A 16768-nucleotide genomic window follows, 5' to 3' on the forward strand; every position below is an offset into this window, starting at 1 on the left:
CTGACTGCAAATACAATGTGAGCATCTGCTTCCCACTTCTTCTACCCTGACACCCCTTTCATAAGTCTCAGGGCAAGTATTTGATCTCAGAAATGACATAAGTAATTCACACAACCACTCTGCAGGTTCCAACTAGGGCTCACTCCATGGTAAGCGGATCTGTTTATTTTTTCCTGTGGTCAGGTTGCTCCCGTGTTGATCAGAAGAACAGGCCTGGAGATCTTCAAGGGGAAAGGCAACACAGTGGTTTTATAATTTGTTGTGATGTGCGCCCTAACTCAGCTGTTAATGAGACCCTCCAAAGTTGCTCAGAGAGTTCATCACTGTTCCAGGAGTTCTCTTCAGTTCATTACCTGGTCAGCGTCGACATTTACAATTCTAGGTCAGACTCCCCAGGCAAAGGGCGAACAAGTCAATAGCCGTGCCACTGGCCAGGAAGAGGAATGCCAGCAAGAAGGATGAAAAGACAGCAGTGCTGTGCAAGCTTAGGGACAACTTCTGTTGTAAAATGCTGCGTCGACCCACACTTTACATATCTGATAACTTACCTTCACACAAATTCAGTAAGGAAGTATCCCTCCCCCACAGCACACATCAGGAAACTGAGGCACATAAAGGTTGTATTAGTTACATTTTTGTTGATGTGATAAAGCAGTTTAAGGAAGAAAGGGTTAATTTGGGCTTACAGCTTGAAGGTCCAGGCAATCATGGCAGGGAAGTCAGGGATGTAGGCTAAAGCAGCTGGGCTCATCGCATCCACAGTCAGGAAGCAGAGAGAGACGAACTCCAGTGCTCCCCTTCTCCTTTTCATCCATCCCAGGCCCCTAGCCATGAAAAGGTGCCACTCACATTGAGGATCAGTATTCCCATTTCACTTTGCTCCTTAGGCAATTCTAGATTCTACCAAGTGTGTAATCGATACTACTCATTACAGAGGTCACTTTAGTGGTGACTAGTCTGGCCAAGTGACCTTCAAAATTTTAACCCAGAGCTATTTAATTCCAAATCCATTTTCTTTTCACCTGACTGCCATGTATCCCTATAAGAATAAAGATATTTATAGGGAACACTAGAGATCCAAGGTCTAGGCTGCAGAGCATGACACTGCACCAGAATGAGGATTATAGAGTATGATGGCTTTCAAGTTCTTCCTGCACACATATGCATATATGCATTTGCTAACACACACACACACACACACACACACACACACACACACACACACACACACTTCTACATGTCCATGCATACATCCATACATGCAATGGACAGACATAAGCACACACATGTGTACACATGCATGCATACATGTTTTTTGACAATTATAAAGAGCAGTATATGATGCCAATAGTATAACTTTATTTAGTAAGAGGGTAAATCCACAAATAAGTCTCAGGTCCTCTATTTGAAAACTCATAGTTACACCATGCTGAGAAAGATAGAAATAATATCTAAAATCTTCAAACATCAGAGTACATTCTATGATTTTAAATCTAGCCCACCAAATACACACTGTTAGAATCTATTAGCAGCAGCTTTGCTACAGAAAATAGAAACTCAAATAACACTAGATGTGATTAGCCTGATTCACCCCTCTTTTCTTTAAGACAAAGTCAAATAAATCCCAGGCAGGCCATGATGTCTCTATGTAGCTAAAGATGACCTTGAAATTATGATATATTTGCCCCCCTTTTCTTGAGAGCTGTGATTATAGGTTATGCCAGCATGCACCACTTATGCATTGCTGAGGATCAAAGTCATGGTTTCCTGGATGCTAGGTAAACACTCTCCACTTCTTTTCTTAATCTCTCTCTCTCTCTCTCTCTCTCTCTCTCTCTCTCTCTCTCTCTCTCTCTCTCTCTGTTTGTGTGTATGTGTGGTGTGTGTGTGTGTGTGGTTTTGCATGTGTATCGTGTATGCATGCATGTAAGTGAGAAGCCCAGAGGTATATATCATGTGACAGTTAAGCCATATAGGTTCAATTCTTTAAAGATGGCTTAATGATCAGAAAATTACTATTGCCTATACCCTATTCCACAAGTTACCAATCATCAATTAGAGGCAAGACATTGTTCTGTTCACTCTGACCCCAACCAGAGAAAGTGAAGTTCAGGTTCAATTATATGAAAGACAGATGTCACATTCTTTCCCTTATAAAATACCTAGCTCTGAGTCATAACTAAGAGTCCAGTATCACTCTTTCTTGGGACAAGGCGGATGGAGAGCCTTTTCACATCATCAAGTCATGATCACCAGTAGTGCTGTGATATTTTGCTGAGCTTCTAGTATAAGTCAAGGAAACCATGTACATGATCACCTAAGTTCACAGAACAGACCATTTGTCTGTGTCACATTAGCCAGCAGGGACTGATGAGAGAAACCCAGGGCTGACTCCAAAACTGACTTCCAGGAAATTTGTTCCATGATTAAAGTCCTACACTACCTGGGGCATTCACCTCACCAGTTCTGAAGAATAAACCGTTAATGAAAGCGCTCTCAGCCAGAAAAGTGTGTGTGGACCATCTTTGTGCCTGTTCTTGTTAGGGATGCTACTCCCTGACAATTGAAATGAAGCAAGATTGATTGGGAAATGGAAATCCCTGTCTTAAATCTTACTTCTACCACCTACTGCACTGTGACATTGGGCAAATTCCTAACCTAGATGATTCAGTTCCTCTTTCCTCTCCTTGTCCCTCTTCATTTCCCTCTCCCCCACTTCTCTTCCTACCACTTCTCTCTCTCTCTCCCTCTCTCCCTCTCTCTGTCTCTCTGTCTCTCTCTCTGTCTCTCTCTCTCTCTGTCTCTCTCTCTATCTCTCTCTCTCTCTCTCTCTCTCTCTCTCTGTATATGTGTGTGTGTGTGTGTGTGTGTGTGTGTGTGTGTGTGTGTGTGTGTATGTCTGATTGTGGTGTCTGCAAGGGCATGCATGTGTATGTGTGTACAGATGTGTTGCCTGTGATTGAATATGATCCAACCATATATATATATGATCCACAGCAAGGGTCTTCTTTAACCACTCTCCACCATACTTTTATAAATAATCATCTTATCCTAATTGTTTCTCTATGTCTGTGTGTCTAGAAGCAGCTGCCTATTGAGAAGAGAAGAGGCATCAAATTCCATGGAGCTGTATTAAATAAAATTGTAAAATATAAGAAGCAGGTGTTGAGAACCTAACTCAGGTTTCCTGGAAGACCAGCAAGTACTTTTAACCACTAAGCAATTTACCATATTTTCTTAGGCAAGCTTTCAGTGGACCTGGAGCTCACTGATTTGTCTACAGAGCAGTAAGACCTCAGGATTCATCTGTCCCTGACTCCAGAAGAACACTGGGTTTAGAGATGTCTGCTCTTTTCTTGGGTTCTGGGTATCTAAATTCAATTCTCATGTTTGCATTGCAAATACTTTAACCATGGAGTCATCTCTCCACTTCCAACTCCACGTTCAAAGTCCGAATAATGACAGTGTTTACCCCCTGGGCTGTGGTAAGAAAAACCATGAGTCAACCCAAGAAATAAGCTTGCACCTACCTCATAGCAGTATATTATCAGATAATAATGAAAAATACATGCTTTGTTCTAATCTTAGTAATCTAAAAATGTCTCATTTATATTAGAATGATTATTTGGGTGTAGTAAGGATAAATCTAGGGAGAAAACAACACTACAAAATTTGAAAAACATTAATATTCTCAACTTCACCTCAACCTGATGACATTACTTAGAACGAAGTAACTTTAAATTAAACAGAACACATGGAACCAAAGTAGTGTTCCCGTCATTATAAACACATATTGCTCTTGCAGAAGACTTGAATTTAGTTCCTAGTGTCTATGTGAGGTGGATAACAACTCCTGATTCAGGGATGATGCCTATATAGTCATATGCACACACTCACACCCATACACATTATTGAAAATAAATCTTTTTTTAAAAGCACTATAGTAAAAGAAATTGTATATTAGTGCTTGGCCTATTTGTCCTACCACATTATGTGGCTCATAGTAATTACTCATAATTTTTCTTTGAAAATAACTAACTTGAAATTTTGATCAGTTATAGTCATGCCACCTACATTCTGGCCAGTCACACAAAACACCCTTTGCTACCATAGCCAGGCACAAATATATAAGCCTAGTCCCACTCTGGAAAAGCTGTCCCACTTTGGAGTAGAGTAGAAACTGTTATACCCATCAAAGGACAATATATTTGGAAACAACATGCCATTGACACCTTTGCTCCAGAAGATAATTCATAATTCTGCTGCTTTAGACAAAACTAAATTATCTATTGAGTTTCTCATGGGGGAAAATGCAGTTAATTTCTTTTAAAAGAGTAACAACAACAATCCCATATTACCCACTTTTTAGTCTTCCTTGATCAAAAAGTAAGAAGTATGTACCTGAAAAGATGGTTACTGAAATCTTGTATTTCAGGTTTGTGTTTTCATTTAATGGTGCAGAAGTTCAAATTGGATTAATGAGTCTAAGATATTTCATGACTCAGAAAAACAACATAATTAAGTATTATCCAGATGCAGCATGGAAACAGGATTGTAATCCAAATCAGGAGGGCTCTGTGATTTAGGAACTGCTTTATTTCTATTATTGCATTCCTTGAGACAAGTTCTCATGCAGCCAAGCTGCGTTTAAGCTCCCAAGTAACCTTGAATCCCTGATTGTCCTCTTCCACAGCTCAAATCTCAAGATGTGCCACCACAGTTCATTCATGCAATGCTGCAAATCAACCCAGCTGTCATGCATATCAGACAGGAACTGATCAATGAGCTACATCCAAACCAAGGGTATTTTAATCTTGAAGTACCAGCCACAAACACAAATTAAAATTATTATTTTTTAAGTTGATGCATCTAGACTGAAGTATTGTATTAGAGTCACATGGTTTAATGGCTAGTTTTATATCAACCTGACCCAAGCTAGGATTCAAGTTGATATAAATATATATAAATATAAATATGAGGAGGGAATCTCAGTTGAGAAAATGTCTTCATAAGATCATGCTGTAGGCAAGCCTTTAGGGCATTTTTCTTGTTTAGTTATTAATCAGAGAGGCTCCAGTCCAATTTTGGTGATGCCATTTCTGGGATGGTGTTTCTGGTTCTATAAGAAAGCAGGAAGAGAAAGCCATCAGGAGCAAGGCTGCAAGCAGCATTCCTCCATGACCTCTGCATCGTTCCTGCCTCCAGATTTCTAGCTTGAGTTCCAGTCCTCACAATTTTTTTATGATGAATCATTTTATGGAAATGTGAACAAAATAGCACCACCGCAAGTTTGCTTTTGGATCCGGTGTTTAATCACAACAATAGTAGCCCTGACTAAGATAGAAATATGTACCAGGATTGTAGGGTACTGCTGTGACAGACCTGGCTGTCATTTTGGGGAGGACTGTGGAAGGGCTTAGGAATATGTCATGGGAAAAACCATTGAGTGGTCAAAACTTGTTCAGTGGGACCATAGAAGATAAAGATAGAGTACTGGGAGAAGGGCAGATGATAGAAGCCTGACTTGTAAAATTTCAGAGGGAAATTTGAGAGGCATTGAAGGACTCTATCTGGGTCATTGCATATTATCAATTAAGACTCTATGGGTCTAGACAAGTGGGGCTGTGATTAACAAGATATGAGATCCACTAGCTTGAAACCTTTGCTTTGCAGGGCAATCAATGTTTGTCAGCTGAAGCTGAGAAATTAGTGGAGATTAAGAAGAGACCAGTATTGTTGAAGTCAAGTCTTCTGAATAGTGTTTCCTCAGGGTCAGTACACAGAAGCTGTGTTCCAGAGGTGACCAATTTTGTATACCATGCTGGGAGCCAAACTTGGTAGTATAAGGGTGAACTAGGTAATGGTTTTGAAAGCATTAAGGGGTCATAGAGAATGGCTGAGGTTTGGCGTGGCACAGCATTGACACCTTGAACAGAGCCCAGAAGAGGCTATTGGTGAAAGTGCAGTCCAGTTGCAGCAGAAGACCTCAGGACGTTGACAATGCCCATGCTGTAAAATGAAGCAGCAGCAGCCATGGGGTGGCACAGTCCTGAGCCTAGGAAACGAGTTGTATGGGCTGCAGAGAGTGGAGCCAGAGAAGAGATTCAGGTCTTTTGGAGAAGCTCAGAGGATCCTAAGTTGATCCCAGACCTTGGACACTGAGTTGTTTAGTGTTGGATTGATTCTGCTTTGAGGACTGTATCCTAGTTCTTCCTTCTTGGAATAAGAAATTATTTAACTTAGTTTTGATTTTACAGGAGCTCACAGGTGAGAGACTGAAATTGTAGAGACACTTTAGAATTTTAGAAAGATTTTTGAATATTTCAAAGAAACTTTCGACTTTTAAGTGTTTGAATTTATAAGACTCTGGGACATTTAAGTTTGCAAAAAGTTTTATATTCTGGTGTTCAATATTAACATGTGATCTTAAGGGTGATCAAAAAGAGAAAGGATGTTATTTAACAATGATGTGTTTGTATGCCAAATTGACCTTGGATCAATTGTGGTGGCTAGTATTTATTTCAAATTGACAAAAGCTAGAGTCATCTGAGAGGAGGGAATCTCAGTTGAGAAAGTGCTTCTATAAGATCAGGCTGTAGGCAAGCCTGCAGGGCATTTTTTTAATTAGTGATTGATGTGGGAGGTTCTAGTCCATTATTAGTAGTGCCAATCTTGCACTGATGGTCTTGGATTTTATAATAAAGCAGGCTGAGCAAGCCATGAGTAGCAAGGCCTCTGCATCAGCTTCCGCCTCTGGGTTCCTGCCCCTGCCATGTTTGAGTTCCTGTCTTGGCTTCCCTCAATGGACTCTTACTCATGATATCTAAGCCAAACAAACCTTTTCCTCCTCATGCTGCCTTTGTTCATGGTGTTTCTTCACAGCAATAGAAAAGTAAGTAGGGTACTTGGAAAGCTATAAACTTATTACAAAGCAAATAACACACGCCTCTTTAAAAGAAAACAAGTCTCTCTAGTGCTGGAAAAGTGGCTCATTGTTAAAAGCTCTTGCCATGCAAACATGAGGATAGGAATTATGAATCTCAGGAACTCAGATAAATGCTGGGTGGACATGTGGCAGCTTCGCCTTTAACTCCAGCCTCAAAAAGTGGAGACAAGATTCCTCCAACAGACTGGCTTACTAGACTAGCTGTAGAGGTGAACCATGTGTTCAACTAAGAAGTTTGCCTCAATAAATAAGATAGAGAGTAATCAAGAAAGACTTCTGATGTCACATTCCAGCTTCCACAAGTACACATACAAGTACACACACACACACACACACACACACACACACACACAAATGTGTACTGACACACATATATACAACTCAAACACACACATGTATGCAGACCACATTAAAAAAAGACAGAAGTTCAAAAGTCTCTCCAATGTAATTTCTTCAGTTGGATTATTGTTATTGACAAGCACATCCCAGGGCTAAGGTCACACACAATCCCCAGTTCTTCCTGAAGCTGCAACTGATTTCTTCTGTTTTATTTTTGAATCAAGGTTCATTGTTCCTTCTCACAATCCATAGCTTCATGAAAAGAGTACCTCCACTTCCTGTTCAGCCATTGTCTTTCTTGTTTCAAGCATACATAGTTGATAGAGTTCCTTTTGTATTGCTAGGAAGAGACACCATGACCAAAGTAACCTATATATAGTAAATAATTTAATTTGGGTATTTGTTTACAGCTTCAGGGTGTGAATCCACGACCATCATTGTGGGTGAATGGCAGCAGGTAGGAAGCCAGGTGTTCGAGCATTAGCTAAGAGCTTGAATGTTGAAACAAAAACTACAAAAGCAGAGAGACAGCTAATTGTGAATAGTGTGCACTTTTGAAACCACAAAGCTCACTCCTATTGCCACACCTCCTCAAGCAAGGCTAAGAGCCGCAAACAGGACCACTAACTGTAACCAAACATTCAAATGTATGAGCTCCAGGGGGCATTCTCACTCAGACTGCCACAGTAGCTAAGACCAAAGTGAGCCTGTCTCCTTCAGTCTTATAGACGGTGGATGATCAGGACATGGTAGTCAGTCTCTGTCCACTACCTAGGCATTGTAATCATTCAGGGATGTCAGTTGACACACTGATATCTGGATATTCATTCCAGGATTTACCTTGGAATTTTTTTTTTCCAAAGGAGAGATTTTTTCTTCGAGGGGATACAATGTGTTTAAGCTCTAGGTGGCTGATTTCATCATTTTTGTCACTAACATTCTGTCCAAGACTGAATCCACACAAAGAAGGTAATGGAGTCAGAAACAAACAGGCAGGTCCAGAAAGACTGAATTATTATGGCAGCTGTGTTTCTGAATTCATCAGAATTCTGTAAATTAACCTGACATCACACTCAGATTTTCTCTTGTCATCATGCTGACCTGAATGTGATACATCTTTAAGACATTAACAGGTTGGGAGCAACACCTACTTCCCAATGTGCTGGAGAGACACAGTCATTTAGAATATAAAACATTCCTCTTTGGAAGTCCCCTTGTCAGATACATTATAAAGTCAATTGTGGTGGTATTGTGTTCCCCAAAATATTGTGCACCCCAATAAACTTATCTGAGGTCAGATAGGAGAAGCTTTGGCCAGGGCTAAGCCACAAACAGTGGTGGGACCATGGAAGCAGTGGCTGGTGCTCTGAGTTGCTGGCTTCTTTTCGTGTTGGTGACTGTGGTGATGCTGCTCCCTTGGACAAAGGGTTTATTGCTGCTTGTTCAGAGAAGAATTGCCAGGACCATCGTGTTACAAGAAAGCATCGGCAAAGGTCAGTTTAGAAAAGTTTGGCAAGACAAATGGTGGGTAGAAATTGCTGTGAAGATATTCTCTTCTAGGGAAGAACATTCATGGTTCTGAGAGACAGACATTTATCAGACTGTGATTGCTCCAAACCACAGAGGAGGCACACACAAAAAATAATCCACAGGGAAGCATTACCACACCTAACAGCAACTTTGAAATCTTCAAAAGGAAGGTAGGACCCCACAAAGATGTTTGCACATGGACTATGGTAAAGCCATTAAGCTGATTAATACCATGGAAAGATAGACTTTAGACTACAAATTACTCAGGACAATTTCAAGATGGCTAGCTGAGATGATCTAGCCTGACAGACTACTCGAACAAGGACTTGAGACAAGCCCTGTACATTTCCCATTATGCAGAGACTGGACAAGTGATACAGGACTTGACAATTTACCCCAAAATTTTGTTTTCAGGATCCCCTAAAGATGTCTTCACCCCCAGAAAGCAGGAAGTAATTTTAAGAAATCGATGACCACATTCCCAAAGGTGGGATGGGAGGTTTTTGGTTGTTTAATGAGTTATGGATATTGTCATAGTTTATAATGGTTGGTTACAAGTTGTTAATTGTTAATGATCAGGAAAAAAGCTGAACAAGGAGATTAGATTCAGAGTTTCTGTTAAAAAAAAAAAGAAAGAAAAACAAAATATAGATATGAGGTAGATCATTGCATCTACTCAGAGAAAAAAAGGTAAATAATAGGATAAATGGGTAGATCATTGAATATACTCTAAAAAGAAAAAGGGGAAGATATAAAAATGACAAAAGGTAGATTATTGAATCTATTATGAAAAGAAAAAAGAGAGAATATGGATATGATAAGATTAAAAGGTCAATTATTAAATCTGCTTTTAAAAAGGAACTACTTGTTTTACGTAGGACAAGTAATGAAATTTTTTTGTCTGAGTTTATCAAATGTTACTGGCTTGGAATTCTTAATATACCTATTGGACATAGTTTTTCTTGTATTAGTTATAAGCTTTTTTTAAATTTAGAAAAAGAAGGGGAAATATGGTGGTATTATGTTCCCCAAAATATTGTGCACCCTAATAAACTTATCTGGGGTTAGAGAACAGAACAGCCACTAGATACAGAGGCTAGAAAATGGTGGCCCTCATGCCTTTAATCCTAGCATTCCAGAGGCAGAAATCCATCTGGATCTCTGTGAGTTCAAGGCCACGTTAGAAACAGCCAGGCATGGTGACACATGCCTTAATCCCAGAAAGTGAGCCTTTAATCCTAGGTGTGATGGCAGAAAGCAGAAAGGTATATAAGGCGTGAAAACCAGGAACTAGGTTGCTTAAGCTTTTAAGCTTTTGAGCAGCAGTTCAGCTGAGATTCATTTTGGATGAGGACTCAGAGGCTTCCAGTCTGAGGAAACAGGATCAGCTGAGGCACTGGTGAGGTGAGGTAACTGTGGCTTGTTCTGCTTCTCTGATCTTCCAGCATTCACCCCAATACCTGGCCTCAGATTTGATTTTATTAATAAGTACCTTTAAGATTCATGCTACAGTCAGTTCCCTTTAATATTTATATCATCTTTAGAACTCAGAAACCCAGCTTAGTAGATGGTTCAGTAGGTGAAGCACTTACTTGTGTAAACATACTCCTCCAAACCCACAAACAGTTCTACGTGGGTGGAAGCATGAGGCTTTTCCTTTGAGACAGGGAAGATTGAGGAGGATCCTTTAAAGCTTTCCAGCCAGCTGACCTGCTGTATTCAGTGGTAAAACAAGAGACCCTTCCCTTAAGGTGGAAGTCAGGGGCCAGCATCCAAGACTGTCCTCTGACCTCCACACACATCTGTGACAGGCACATTTGCATCAGTGTTCACACAAATAACCAACACACACTGTCATATAGAAACACATAACATCATACATGCCAATCATCATCCAGTTCGTAATTTTGTTTTTTGCTCTTATATTGACTGCACCAGACATGAATCATAACAAATCCAACTGTGAACACAATCCAAATGAAATTATAGTCTTTCAAAATGAGTACTTCAAGGAACACACCTTTCAATGATAGTGTAAAACTCCTCTTTGTCATTGTCTATAAGCTGTATAGAACATTCAGGATTTTCACTCAGCTATACTATGCTGACGAGGAAGATGCTATAGACTTGAAATACAAATGAAAGAATTTCAAGAATTAAACAACTCTGTTTGTTAATAGGCACCGTTAAAATTGCTTCCGCATACCAGATCAAAAGCATTTGAAGTTTATCTCTCATTGCTCTATGATTTCCTGATTAATGGGGTTCCATGCAGGGTAAGATGGAATTCATCTCATTTCTATGTGGCTATTTTAGGGTCAAGTGGATTCAGGAAGCCACATGAGCAAATATTTAGCCCATTTAGCCCTTAGAAATAATGTCTCTCTTGGGTTTAAGCTTTGAGCTACAAATTCACCAAGCAGGGGAGGGTTGTCATTGCTACCTGTAGAAACAAATCCCTGTCAGCATGGTGTGAATGCCATCTTAATGCCAATTTAGAATTGTATCATTGTGGCTATTTTCCATCTGACATTTACATGTTTTTGTATTTTAAAGGGTGCTTTTTTCCCTAAATCTGTAGATCATGAAGAAGTCCTTTCTTAGGAAAACAGTGATAACAACCCTTTAAATGTGACTTCCAGGGAAAATATATTAGGACAGAGTTGGTAAGGCTAAGAAATACCACACTTTCCTATCGAGTGCAAGCCATGGGTTCAATGCCCACCTAGAAAACTCTCCACCAATTCTAATGCTGTTGCAGTTGCTATAGGTTGCTGTTTTGTTTTTCTTTAGGAACTTCAAAATTTGTGAATTCTAGGATGTCTTGGTTCTTATGAAAGGAGTAAGTTAAACAAAGGCATTAAAACACACAGGTGAGTTGATTCTGATGAATGCCCAATGGGACTTTCTGAGGCATTAGGGAATTCTCCAGAAAGAGATGGCTTTGTTCAAATGATTGACTTGCTTAAATTTGTTTCTGTCTCCTTCTTTGTAGAATGTTACTTCATCTTTTTCTTTTTGGTGTATATGTATGGGTTTGTGATTGTATGTATGGATATACACATGTGTGTTAGTGTGTGTGTCCTAGTTAAGGTGGCACACACCTTTAATCCCAGTACTGGAAAGCACACATGCCTTTAATCCCAGGAAGTGATAGCTGGGTGAAGAAAGGTGTGAGGAGACAGGGACTACAGGCTTTCTGGCAGAAGCATCCCTTTCAGGTAGAGGCTCTTTTGGCTGGAGCCTTTCATGTGAGAACTCAGAGGATTTCAGTCAGAGGATTCGCGGAGTTGGTGAGGTGAGATGTGACAGTACCATGTCCCTTTGTATATCTGATCTTTCAGCATTTACTCCAAAATCAAGCTTCCAGGATTTTTATTACAAGACCATATTAAAATTTGAGTTATAAGGGCAACTCTTACAAAGGAAAACATTTAACTGGGATCATTCCCTTATAATTCAGAGGTTGAGTCCATTTTCATCATGGTGGATCATGGCAGAGTGCAGGGAGACATGGTGATGGCGAAGTAGCTGAGAGTTCCACATCTTACAGGCAACAGGAAGTGGTCTGTCTCCTGGGGTGCAGTTTGAGCACATATGAAACCTCAGAGCTCATCTCCACAGTGACACACTTCCTCCAACAAGACCACATCTACTCCAGCAAGGCCACACCTCCTAATAGTGCCACTCCCTTTGAGGACCAATTTCTTGCAAACCACCACAATGTATGCATATGTGTACCAAAGAACAACCCTAGTTGTCATTTCCAAGGCACTGTCTACACTTCTCTCTTTTCATTTTGTTTCCTTTATTTCACAGTTTCATTATTGCCCTGGAGCTCACCAGTCAGGCTAGGCTGGCTGGCCAGGCACCTGGAGGTGTCTACTCTGCTTCCACAGAATAGGAATTAAAAGTACATTCCACTATGTCTAGCTTTTTCTACACAGGTCCTGGCACTCCCATTCAAAGCAATCACTTAATGTGCTGAGTTACATCATTGGTCCCTAATGTGACTTTCTCTTAATGTCATTAGCATCATATTCGCTATAACCAGGTAAAAAATTTGGAGAGTCAAGGAAATGACAGTGAGCAATTAAAAATCAAACTTAGCAACATCTTATGACTTGCCACAGAAAAGTGTCTTCATTCTTGGAGAGCCAGCACACCTTGACTTTATCATTTGTTTATTTTGTGATGTGTGTACCTGTATGTTACAACACATACATGTAGTTTAGAGGGCAATGTGGGAAATCAGTTCTCTCCTCCTACCATGGAAGCCCTGGAGCTCAAACTAAGATTGTCAGGCTTGGTGGCAGGGACCTTTGCCCACTGAGCCATCTTGTCAGCCCCACCTCAGTTTCAATGTGGACAGTGGCATTGGCTCTTTTCATGGGCTATCCATCTCAGAAGCCCTTGGAAGCAAATCTGTTCTATTTATCATGATGCCCAGAGCACCAGGGCTGGTACAGAGTGTGCACTAAATCACCAGACTTTAGGCCAGTGATTTACTCCATCCTCTCACAGAAAGAAAATGAACAAATTTGGTTTGGCTTTGAAATGGAATGTTCTTGAAGAAAACTGAGACAAATTGTATGCACATTTTCCCCTTAGAATCTAATATGAAAAATGCTTGCAGGTCTTTATTTTACAGTAGAAAGTGGGAGTAATCTTTTCCAATATCGTTGAGTGGGTGGCGTTTGTCATCTGGTCTGAGCACCTACTTCTGCCCTCCCCTTGCTTCATCTGTGCCATGCCACTTATGTGCTCACTTCTGTCCAAACCATTCTTGTTCCCTACATTTCTGTGCTGCTCTGAAGCTGGCCACCATTCTTTTGCTCTCTTTCCTTTTGCTTTTAATTTAAACAATGCATTTGTTAATTTGGGAGGAGGGGGTACATGTGACATGGCACATGTATAGAAATCAGGAGAAAACTTTTAGGGGTCAGTTCTCTTCTATCAGGTGGGCTTGGGGATGAAACCCAGGTCATTAGGTTAGTGAATACAGAGCTTACTCCCTAAAGCAACTGCCCCACCCTCCTCTGACTTTCTCTTGGGCTAACTGTGTCTCTCTGATCATGGGCCAGATACTCATAGGGCTCCTTTCATTTTCAGGTAGCGATCATTTACAGGCCACTGATTTGAGCTTAATGGTGATCCCAAATCATTATCCTAACAGCATTTTGGGTGTGGAGGAAGGCCATCTGGCTTCAGGAAAATGTTTTCTATTTAGAAGGGTGGGAAAGTTTATTGATTTCTCTACTCAGTCATAACCCAGACTACTCCTACCTGATACCTGATATGAAAGCTCCAAAAGCAGAGAACAATCTGGTACTCAAACACTTATGCATCTTTCTTTTGTCTTCATTGTATACATGCCACCATTTGGCTTATTTCCATAAGTGAAGGGGCCTATGAACATCAGGTCCAACAGCAAAGTTCCTGAAGGGACTTTAGAGGAGAATGTCCTTGTAGCTTCTATTGCACATGGATGGTTTCATCCAAGCTTCGGCTGGGCAGATGGCTTAGTCACTGAAGTTTTTGCCTTGCAAGCATGAGGACTTCCATTGGATTACTGAACAGAAGAAAAAAAAGTTATACCTAGAGGCATGTGTCTATGAGTTAATGTTGGGGAGACAGAGAGGCAGATTCTAGGACTTGCTGGTCAACCAGCCTGGTACACTCTGTAACCCTGACTCAGAAATTAACATGGACTAAGCCTGAAGATCACTACTTATCCTTTGGTCTACACACACACACACACACACACACACACACACAAGAGCCTGAGATTGATGATGTGAAAGCTTCAATGAACTTTCCCCTTAGATTTATACTGTCAGTTGAATTGAGGATTCAGTGACACAAAATATGTTGAAACCATAGGACAAGAGAAATCAGAAGAATGTAAACAAATTATAGTTTAGAAATAAGCAATGTAGTCATTGGGGACTTGAAAAGAAGAAAAAAATAAGAAAGAAGAAGTGTAGGCAAGAGTAATGAGGGTGAATATGAGACAATTATGAAATCATGAAAGGATTAATAAAATTAACTGCTATATAGTATAGTACTGGCATTAACAGCATTTATTCTGAAAAACTCTACCAAAAGCTTTAATGTCATTGAGCTTCAGAATTCAAATTTATACTCCTGTTCTACCCAAGAATGAAAATAATGAGAGACTGAAATTATTCTAATCAGTATTTCCACGTGGTACCTGGTAGAAAAAGTCTGAATCTTACCAGGAGGGAAATGCCCCATTTTTCATGCATCAGGATCTCAGATGACAGTTCCAACTAAATATGCAAGTATGCGTTTGTGCATGTGTGTGTCAACACATAGATGTGCACATATTCCTGCACACTCACACACAATATACACAGAATAAGAAGCTGCCAGAGCAACAGGTAACTCTGCAGCTCTCACATGATTGAGCCTGTATGATAATGAGTATTCAGCGACGGGTATTCCTGGGGGGCACTCACCAACCCAAGACAGAACGCCTGTGTGTCCTGTACAGGTATCTCCATGATGGGTAAGGTGACCTGCTGATGTCCCACACAACCTAAGTCAGAAGCTCATATTTTAGTAATAGGAGGGGACCTGTAGGGCCCTGGATCCCATTTTGGATAACTGTTGCATTGCTTGCTGACCTTGACCATGATATCATCCCTATGCTAATTCCCTGCAAGATTCTACCCTCCTGAATGCTTAAGGGAAGCTCCTTGTCTGTGTATCCAGTATATTGGGTGTTAACAGCTTAGATGCAAGATTGTAAAACATCAGAAGCGGGGTTGGGGATTTAGCTCAGTGGTAGAGTGCTGGCCTAGCAACCGCAATGCTCGGGGTTCAATCCTCAGCTCCAAGAAAAAAAAAATCAGAAGCAAAGTTCTGCCCATCAGGGTTCTCCCATTGTGTTGTAAGCCTGTATTTAAGACCTCCCTCCTTCAATAAATGGCACTCGGCATTGAAAGAAGAAGAAGAAGAAGAAAAAGAAGAAGAAGAAGAAGAAGAAAAAGAAGAAGAAGAAGAAGAAGAAGAAGAAGAAGAAAGGGGTTAAGATCATGATGGGGAAACCCACAGAGACAGCTGACCAGTACTAGTTAGAGCTCACTGACTCTGGACTGACAGCTGGGAACCTGCATGGAACCGAACTAGACCTGCTGAATGTGGGTGACAGTTGTGTGGCTTGATCTGTTTGTGGCAGCAGGACCAGAACTTATCCCTGGTCCATGAACTGGCCTATTGGAGCCCATTCCCTATGGTGGGATACTTTGCTCAGTCTTGATACAATGGGGAGGGGCTAGGCTCTCCTTCAGCTTGGTATGCCAGACTTTGTTGACTGCCATGGGAGGCCTTACCCACTCTGAGGAGCAGATGGGGGTAAAGTGGGAGGGAGGTGAAGAGGTGAGAGAAGGGGAGGGAGGGGGAAATAGGGTTGGTATGTAAAATGAAAAAAATAATGAATAAATATATTTTTTTAAAAAAAGATGGCAAAGGAAATATTTAGGGTTTCTCTCTGTAGCTTTTTGCCTTTCCTGGAACTCGCTTGGTAGCCCAGCTTGGCCTCGAACTCACAGAGATCCACCTGGCTCTGCCTCCCGAGTGCTGGGATTAAAGGCATGCGCCGCCACCACCCAGCCACAAAAGGGTTTTACATGCTTAGAATTTATACTGTTTTGATAGCAGTCAATGTTTTTAAAAGACTGAATTCAGATCTTAAAGTGTTGAATACATAGAATGTAAAAGAATCAATAGTTGATATGTCTAGAGTCTGAGAATTAATGAATAAAGATGAATTCTGTATGTGACTGGATACAAAGATACACAGGAACTAATTAATAGACTCAGGAAGTATAAAAATATTAAATAGGAAACTTTAATAAGGAATGTACAACTACACACATACAACTGCACAACATCAACCCAAACACCAAGTTTCTTATGCTTAAGATA

The 16768-nt window shown here is 40.6% G+C and overlaps 1 protein-coding gene across 2 annotated transcripts in view; it reads right to left on the reverse strand.

Moving 5' to 3' along the window:
• The window catches only part of LOC118592981 (contactin-associated protein like 5-1-like), a 934683-nt gene that overhangs the window by 42284 nt on the left and 875631 nt on the right, over positions 1 to 16768 (reverse strand). Inside the window, exon 22 of one of the 2 annotated variants that reach the window (XM_036202118.1) lies at positions 12635 to 14387. The exons of the other annotated variant lie outside the window; for it this stretch is intronic. Coding sequence (XP_036058011.1) covers positions 14338 to 14387 — 50 coding nt within the window. The 3' untranslated portion in view covers positions 12635 to 14337. Of the gene's footprint in view, positions 1 to 12634; positions 14388 to 16768 lie in introns of those variants that run through there. 2 annotated transcript variants of the gene reach the window in all.

The sequence above is a fragment of the Onychomys torridus genome, chromosome 11 (assembly GCF_903995425.1).
Source record: "Onychomys torridus chromosome 11, mOncTor1.1, whole genome shotgun sequence".
Taxonomy (NCBI): Eukaryota; Metazoa; Chordata; class Mammalia; order Rodentia; family Cricetidae; genus Onychomys; species Onychomys torridus.